The following is a 9,821-nucleotide window of genomic DNA, read 5'->3' on the forward strand; positions in this document are numbered from 1 at the left end:
AATGAAGAATTACCCGAAAGAAAACAATATTACATAGCCTCATAGGTTGCCTTCGCTGTTGCGAATATAAACAATATGGCGGACGGGGCTGCAAAAATGGAATGCATAATATGTCATAAAACAGCAGGTTTAAAGCGTTGTGGGTATTGTAAAAGTGTATTTTATTGCTCAAGAGAACATCAACTTCAAGACTGGCTGGGCCACAAGCCCATATGCAACAAAATAATGCTCGAAATAGATAAGGAAACGAATGGAACCGCAAGCAAGTCAAAAGTGCCAAAAGAAAACATACACAACTGCAACACATCAGATTCAGAGGCAACGCAGGATAATAAGCCATCAGCTTATGAAACACCCTTTGACTCAAGACCAGTAAAAAACAATGACTTTATACATCTTAAACCAAACACAATTGTAAACGAAATTGCAAACATTGCTATGAACACTTTAAACCACAAAGGATATTGTGTCATTGATGGCTTGTTCGCCAAGAAACATTTGAGCAATGCGCAAACAGATATCAATAAATGTATGGACAGCAATAGATTCAGAGCAGGGCAATTGAATGGAGGCAGGACAAGCGGGGAAGAAGACAAGCTTGTCGTGAACGCGGAGATAAGGAACGACAAGATCATGTGGCTTGAGGGAAATGAAGAGGATATGCCGGGTATCTGCAGAATTGTCTCTAAAATGGACGACATAATTACTGAAATGAATCACTTCCTCGTGAACAAATACGACATAAGTGGGAGGACAAAGGTAAAATCTATGATTCATTTGCTAGATTTGTATGTAAAACAGTATAGATACGCATCAACTTTGGAATTGCTGTCAATCCAGCTAGGGCATTCAAAGTTTATTATTTTATGTTCATGTTTCTTCCTTGCTTGCTAATACCAATACTTTCCTGGCTCTGAATCCAGGCGATGGTCGCGTGTTACCCTGGAAACGGATCCTACTACCGACGGCACGTTGACAACGCGACGCAAGACGGACGCGTCATCACCTGCATCACCTATTTAAATGAGAACTGGGATGTCGAGGTGAGCACGGCATTTCGCACTTTTACTTCACAACTAAGATAGTAACATTATTATTATTATTATTTAATAAATTTTTGGTAAAGACTGTGGCAATGTTGTTGTTTTAATCAAATACGAATGATGTATTTAATTTATAATGTACATAAGTTATTAACCTACTGATTCTATTCTAATCTGAACAGTGAGCAGCTTCAAAGCTGCTAGGATATATAGATAGATAGACGTATACACGACTGGCAAGAATTGGAGCCATAACATTTTTGTATGCGTTGAAAAATTATTTAACGCCAACGTGTCTTCCGTTGAAGTGCCAATGAGTGGAAAAGGACATACACAGTGAGGATGGTTTCTTTATTTTAATTTTTGGAGGTTTAAACAAGTAAAATGGGGAAAAAAACACGGGTAATGTAGTTCCACATAGGATGTGTTGTGTTTAAGGTAAACGTTCTGAGAAAATACACTATGAAACCTGATCATCTAGATCTTGCATAACTTACTAGAGCTTGAGGTTGACAACATAAACAATTTTATTATGCCCCCGAAGGTGGGCATATTAAAATCGCACCGTCCGTCCGTCTGTCCGTCCGTCCGGCTATAACTTTCCCTTGTATGGACAGATTTTAAAATAACTTGCCACATGTGTTCCACATACCAAGACGACGTGTGGCGTGCAAGACTCGTGTCCCTACCTCAAAGGTCAAGGTCACACTTAGTGTTTATTCACAATGGAGTGCTGCATATAAGGACATAGAGTATAGGTTGTCGTGTCCGGGCTGTAACTTTCTCTTGTATGGACAGATTTTAAAATAACTTGCCACATGTGTACCACATACCAAGACGACGTGTCGCGTGCAAGACCCGTGTCCCTACCTCAAAGGTTAAGGTCACACTTAGTGTTTATTCACAATGGAGTGCTGCATATAAGGACATAGAGTATAGGTTGTCGTGTCCGGGCTGTAACTTTCCCTTGTATGGACAGATTTTAAAATAACTTGCCACATGTGTTCCACATACCAAGACGACGTGTGGCGTGCAAGACTCGTGTCCCTACCTCAAAGGTCAAGGTCACACTTAGTGTTTATTCACAATGGAGTGCTGCATATAAGGACATAGAGTATAGGTTGTCGTGTCCGGGCTGTAACTTTCTCTTGTATGGACAGATTTTAAAATAACTTGCCAAATGTGTACCACATACCAAGACGACGTGTCGCGTGCAAGACCCGTGCCCCTACCTCAAAGGTCAAGGTCACACTTAGTGTTTATTCACAATGGAGTGCTGCATATAAGGACATAGAGTACAGGTTGTCGTGTCCGGGCTGTAACTTTCCCTTGCATGGACAGATTTTAAAATAACTTGCCACATGTGTTCCACATACCAAGACGACGTGTCGCGTGCAAGACCCGTGTCCCTACCTCAAAGGTCAAGGTCACACTTAGTGTGTATTCACAATGGAGTGCTGCATATAAGGACATAGAGTATAGGTTGTCGTGTCCGGGCTGTAACTTTCTCTTGTATGGACAAATTTTAAAATAACTTGCCACATATGTTCCACATACCAAGACGACGTGTCGCCTGCAAGACCCGTGTCCCTACCTCTAAAGTCAAGGTCACACTTAGTGTTTATTCACAATGGAGTGCTGCATATAAGGACATAGAGTACAGGTTGTCGTGTCCGGTCTGTAACTTTCTCTTGTATGGACAGATTTTGAAATAACTTGCCACATGTGTTCCACATACCAAGACGACGTGTCGCATGCAAGACCCGTGTCCCTACCTCAAAGGTCAAGGTCACACTTAGTGTTTATTCACAATGGAGTGCTGCATGTAAGGACATAGAGTATAGGTTGTCGTGTCCGGGCTGTAACTTTCTCTTGTATGGACAGATTTTAAAATAACTTGCCACATGTGTTCCACATACCAAGACGACGTGTCGCCTGCAAGACCCGTGTCCCTACCTCTAAAGTCAAGGTCACACTTAGTGTTTATTCACAATGGAGTGCTGCATATAAGGACATAGAGTATAGGTTGTCGTGTCCGGGCTGTAACTTTCCCTTGAATGGACAGATTTTAAAATAACTTGCCAAATGTGTTCCACATACCAAGACGACGTGTCGCGTGCAAAACCCGTGTCCCTACCTCAAAGGTCAAGGTCACACTTAGTGTTTATTCACAATGGAGTGCTGCATCTAAGGACATAGAGTATAGGTTGTCGTGTCCGGGCTGTAACTTTCCCTTGTATGGACAGGTTTTAAAATAACTTGCCACATGTGTTCCACATACCAAGACGACGTGTCGCGTGCAAGACCCGTGTCCCTACCTCAAAGGTCAAGTTCACACTTAGTGTTTATTCACAATGGAGTGCTGCATATAAGGACATAGAGTATAGGTTGTCGTGTCCGGGCTGTAACTTTCTCTTGTATGGACAAATTTTAAAATAACTTGCCACATGTGTTCCACATACCAAGACGACGTGTCGCGTGCAAGACCCGTGTCCCTACCTCAAAGGTCAAGGTCACACTTAGTGTTTATTCACAATGGAGTGCTGCATATAAGGACATAGAGTATAGGTTGTCGTGTCCGGGCTGTAACTTTCTCTTGTATGGACAGATTTTAAAATAACTTGCCACATGTGTTCCACATACCAAGACGACGTGTCGTGTGCAAGACCCGTGTCCCTGCCTCAAAGGTCAAGGTCACACATAGTGTTTATTCACAATGGAGTGCTGCATATAAGGACATAGAGTATAGGTTGTCGTGTCAGGGCTGTTACTTTCCCTTGTATGGACAGATTTTAAAATCACTTACTACATGTGTTCCACATACCAAGACGACGTGTCGTGTGCAAGACCCATGTCCCTACCTCTAAGGTGAAAGATACACTAAGTGTTTATTCACAAGGGAATTCTGAATATAAGGACATAACAGTGTAGGTTGTCAAGTATGGGTGGTATTTTTTATGTTCAGAGGCAATTTAAATTAACTTGCCATATGTATTTGACACGTAAAGGCAAGATCAACATTTCATGTACTGACGTTGTTCGCAGGTCAATGTCTCATTCGGGGGCATTCGTCACATACTGTGACAGCTCTTGTTTGCAACATTTTGTAAATCCTATGTGGAACTTCATTTATCGTTTTCCTAATTTTTTTCTTCTTATATATAAACCGCATAAAATGAAAATTAAGAAACCATACTCTCTTTTTACGTCACTTTCCACTCATTAGCACAACAACGGAAGACACGTTGGAGCATTTTCAGCACATAACAAAATGTTTGGGCTCCAATGATAACCCGCCATTATATAGATATATGGCTATAAATCCCCAAGAGATGCATGCATTCATACATGCACATATAGCATCGGAGAGTCTTGGATGCTGGGTATAAGAAGCTGCGTAAACACACATCTTGCTGGATAGGACGCAGTATGTATATTAGTACTAGTATGAGCCATTGGAATACCAAGTTGTTTTCTAAAATAATCTAAGCGAGTTACACCTAACACAATTTACAGCGTTCGTGTGCAAAATCAGACGCCGATACTAGCAGAATAGATTACCGAAGCATAGACTGTTTTTGGAATGTCATTGATATAATTGTAAACAATTCAATATCTAAAGCATCACACCTTTCAGAAAGACGGTGGTGTCCTGCGCATTTTACCAGCAGGCTCGGACGACTACGTGGACGTGGCGCCGCTCGCCAACCGAATGTTGTTCTTCTGGTCGGACGGGCGGAATCCACACGAAGTCCATCCGGCGTACAGAACAAGGTCCAGGCATTTAAAAAATGTGTGCTGCGCATGATTCATTTTCCGTCATTTTCCAGTTAAGATAAGTAACGCCTTGGAATTTTAAAGGGTCTACTTTTAATTACACGAGGGCTTAGGGTTGGCATGCCTTTTGTTCTGATAGGGTTAGGGTTCGGGTTCGGGGTAGTATTTTGTATTATTTAAATGAAGATGTGTGTAATAAAATCTTTGTAAATATTTCTTCTTTAGGTATGCAATAACAATATGGTACATGGATAGAACAGAGAGGGAGATGGCAAAACGATACTGCAAGTTAGAGAGTATGTAACAGGAGTTATAGAATACTTAAGAATTTGAATATTTCGATTTTTTACTCGTTTATCAGTATTTCGGGATATATTAACTGTAACTTATTTGTAGCCTATCCTTGTATCATGCTTTCATTGTTTATTCATTTTATTGTTTCAGAGATTGCCAAAATGCAGGGCGAGATCGTTTTACGGGCCAGGGAGCAGTGTCAACAGGAAAGGGTGAGATAGTTGTTGAATAAGTTAACAATCATTTTATTTTCATGGTTCGTTATATCATTATACAGTATACACTCAAATAACCAATGATATTCGTCCTCTAACTACATGTTGTACATAACCGTTATTTTCTTGGTATGTTTCTCCATCGTTCGGTCTCAATACCGAGCAAGTGTGAAGACGAACGTAATTTTTGTCATTGCTATTCTAAATCTCTGAATATAATCATGGTCAAGATATGACTGCATTAAAATCTTGCAAATACTTTATAAAATGTTTCTCTTGTTGATTTGTTGTTTAATCTGCTGTAACAATTTCGAGTGAAGGTATCCTTAACCTGGCTCTTAAATACGCTCATTAATACATTTTTGTTACCAACACCCTAGGCTATCCAAAATACTTGGGTACCGAAATTGTATAAAACGCTTTTTATCATAACCGCCCAGTTGTTTTACCAGGGTTATATTCAGTTCCGAATAACATTGTTTTATATATTATATTTATATGTTTTTGTTCACTACAGTGTAATATATTGAACAAGTATTTTAGAATATTTGTTAATTGCATCGAATAAAAATCAATTCGGCCAAGCTCTCTCTATAAAAAAATCGTATTGTGTAGAAGGTTTTACCCCAAATAAATTCTTACAAAACACAGTATTTATTCTTTCTACATTGTTAACACGGAAACAACACCATAACTTCACATCCATAAAATAAAATTAGCCAAACTAATTTAGCGAATAAAACTAAAACATGTTCAGTGAATATGTAAGGAAAGCTCTGAAAATATTTCTTTGGTTACTTTGTTTGCCTGTCCTGACTATAAGTATCTTCCATCAAGGGCGACCTTCTATAAAAATACATCAAGACGTCTCGGCTTAATTTATATTAGTTGAACCATATATTTGGCCTTACCAGTCAAAGGCTTTAGACCTCATTTAAGACTATTTTGACCTGTACTACGACCAAGATTTAAATATTTGATATTTCTACTGACATCCTCGACAGTGAAAGATATATCTTATTTATTAAACAAAGCTTAGAAACTCACTGTTGGTCACTTAGTATCCGACCGACCGATCAAATTATGTTATTTCGTTTTCTGTGCTCAATTAGCATACACAGTCTTATACTATGTGAATCTGCACGAGGCACGAACAAGTTTTCGTTTTAACTTCATGAAGAAGTACATCGGGATGGTGTTGATTGCTTTTGCGTAAGAAATAATAAAAACGTGATATTTTGTGTGCAGGACGCCGTAACGAGGCGGCTGGAAGAGGCAGCAACCGCCGCCATATCGTCTCTCTCAGTCCAGGAGCTCAAGGTATATATATATACAAACAAGTCATGCACTTTCCAGTAACATAAGTTCTTTCGCCTGAAGCAGTTGGTACTGACAAATTTATCATTTCCTTTAATTAAGTTTAAATGCACATGTTTGTAGCTCAACTCAAGATGAGCAATTCGGATCGGTCTTCGTCCGGCGTTCGTCAGTCCGTATGTCCGTCTATCAACAGTTGTTTGAAATACATTTCGTCTGAAACTACCAAGCCAAATTCAATCAAACTCCACAGGAAGCTTTCTAGGGCGCCCGCCACCAAAATACACCAAGACGTATCGATTGACCTACATCAACAACATCAAAATGGCCGACTTCCTGTTTTACTTTGAACATCTATGAAATTAGTAAGTCAAATTTATTGAAACTTCAAAACAAGCTTCCCTGTGTGACCATCTACCCAAATACAACAAGGGTCTCGATTTACCTACAACAACATAAAAAATGGTCGACTTTCTGTTTTACGTCTTATACACTAAACAAATATCCCTTTTTTATAGCTATATAATATATAGATACAGCAAAAAACATCAGCTCCTGTTTAAACTTCCAATTAATTCTGAGCAGCTTTACCAATGGATGTTTATATATGGTGTAATTGTAAAGGGGAAAAAGTTTTATCCGGATTGAAAATATATTTTATACTTGATGAATTTAATTCTTCAAATAATTCACTTCTAAGGTAATTATTTTTCTTTTTATAGACTTAAAGGTTAAAGTAATTCAATATATTTTTTAAGTTTGTAGAATTTATTGTTTTTACCCAACACTGAATTTAATAATCAGATTTTCTCATTGAACTTGTCAATGTCTTGCGAAACGGTGATGAGTATCTTTCAGCTATTCAGAGAAAATTTGCTTTTTAAAATAAAAAAAATACTGGACCGTTCTAATTTTAGACTTCGTTATCAATTAAAATATATTTAAAATACACTGTCTATAACATTTGATCGTGCAACGTGGAATATATCAACATCATTCTTCAGCAATTTATTTACTGGTCCCTAAGTTAAGCTACATCTTTGACAATATCAAATATTGTCTGCGCCCTGCAGGTGCACGGACTTAAATAACCTTACATATATCAGGTGAGCGTTTCAAGGCCATCATGGCCCTCTTGTTTAAATATGTATACTCTTTAAAGCGCATATTCTTTTAACGCATTTTTCTTTCAGATTTACCTGTACTTTATTGTTTATTGTTGAATGTTATTCATTATTCATTTTGATCATCTTGTGACCTATATATTATTTATGATTTAGTTATGGCGTCGTAACTAGAGCTACTCGAGCGGCGGATTAATAGGACCTGCCACCCGGAAACCCTTGACTGGGTTTTAGGTTCAAATACCTATTGTGATGCCCGCAACATCTCCCCCTCATAGTTGTTGACCAACCTTTCTACTTCAAAGGTGGGATTTAGACAACAATTAAGACCCTTCCCCACCCCCTCACAATATACCTAAGTGTGGCAAACACTGATAAATGACTATTGCAGCATAACGTTAGGTTCATGTTTTCTATATGTTTTCCATTGCCAGGCGATGTCGACGATGATAGCCGGTCAACCGGATCCGGATGGGATCCTGGCAGAGCTGGGCATCGCTCCGAGCATACGGGGTGAGCTCATCAAAACACTCAATCGGGACGCCCAGAAACTACCCAAACAGTGCTAGCGAGACCCGGTAACTTCCTATAAATATCCCGACGTGGATTTGACGTGGGATTTTGCACAAAGTGGTTCGACGTCGAAAGCCGACGTTGAGGCGACGTCACAATTACGACCATTTTTGACGTAGATCCATTTCTATAAATGTTTTTTTTTTAATCTTTCTCTGTGTCTATCGTACAGATGTGGACATGAAGCTGAAGATTTAAGAAAGCATTTTTGTTATTAATGACAGTTTCTTGTAGCAACATTGTGGTTTGTCTTTACGATTGTGACGGATGGCTGAATTGTTTGTAAAGTACTTGTTAACTACATGGCAATTAAATAATTTGAAAAATATTCACTTTAAGTGTTCACACAAATAGAAATGCAAAGTTGTTTTCGACTTTTTTCATTTTGAGCAGTTTCCCAGTTGTCTTCCGATTCGAGTTATGATTCTGTTATGCACGACGAGCAATCATTGGAGCATCAGAATTTTGTAATGCGGAGGAAATGCTCAAACGCAGCTTCCGGTGTGGTGCCATTGGGTTGAAAATGGACGTAAGCGGGGAGTGGTCTCGTATTTATCTGGCTGTTCATGAGTGCACTAGGCTCTAGTGACCGTTGTGATGCCAATGAATAGGTTGTGGTGCCAATCAATAGGATGTGGTGCCAATGAACATCGTTCACGAAATCAAGCATAATGTTGACAACATACAAATCTGAATGTTCATGCAAAAGTATAATTAGTATCTTAGATTTTAGCAATTCCATCACATATTTGTAGCTTTTCTTACTCAAAGATGCCTCTTTACAAACTTTGGAACTGTATTTGTTATACTTGGAGCACTAGGCTCAAGTTTGTGAACATTGTGGTACCTATGAATTTAGGTTGTGGTGCTCATGAATTGTTATTCTGTAGGAAACGAACAGTGAAAAAATGAAATAAATCTGGAACTACATTCCCCGATTATTATTTGGTTTTATTTCACATTATTAACCTCTTTAAATGAAAAAAAAACAACATACTCGTACAATTCCACTCATTTGCACTACAGCGGAAGAAGTGCTGTCCAGAGCATTTCAACGGATATCAACATTGTGGATTCAATGATACTCCCCTGTTATGCTGTATCTAAACTAGTTGACATATTTGCTTAGTTGTTTATTGTTCCCAGTATACATGTATATAGTGCTGTTTTTGTTCCAAACAATGAATAAAAAAACTTGCATTAGTTGACTTGACTTTCCTACTTTTTCCTCGACAAGGCAATTTGTTTTCATTCTTTTCGAACGCCATAACTAAAACAAATACTAGTATGATAGCACAAATCGTTACTATAAACGAAGTCAACGAACGGGGTACACACGTTATATACACCATCACCATATATCGATCAACACGTATCATCTATAAATCTTATTCTTCCAAGGTTAATATTTAAAGTCATTACCGATGGCTGAGACCTTCGTGCACGGGTGACATACCATGATACCATATGTACAGATT

At 38.7% G+C, this 9,821-nt stretch overlaps 1 protein-coding gene across 1 annotated transcript; it reads left to right on the forward strand.

Annotated features, from left to right (window-relative positions):
- Positions 1-51: 51 nt before the first annotated feature.
- LOC128207650 (egl nine homolog 1-like) lies at positions 52-9,503 on the forward strand. Its single transcript, XM_052910706.1, has 7 exons — positions 52-759; positions 924-1,043; positions 4,681-4,817; positions 5,046-5,116; positions 5,265-5,326; positions 6,578-6,649; positions 8,205-9,503. The coding sequence occupies exons 1-7, from the start codon at positions 76-78 to the stop codon at positions 8,337-8,339; spliced, it is 1,281 nt and encodes a 426-aa protein (XP_052766666.1). The 5' UTR covers positions 52-75; the 3' UTR covers positions 8,340-9,503.
- Positions 9,504-9,821: the final 318 nt, after the last annotated feature.

This window comes from Mya arenaria, chromosome 11 (genome assembly GCF_026914265.1).
Source record: "Mya arenaria isolate MELC-2E11 chromosome 11, ASM2691426v1".
Classification (NCBI taxonomy): Eukaryota; Metazoa; Mollusca; class Bivalvia; order Myida; family Myidae; genus Mya; species Mya arenaria.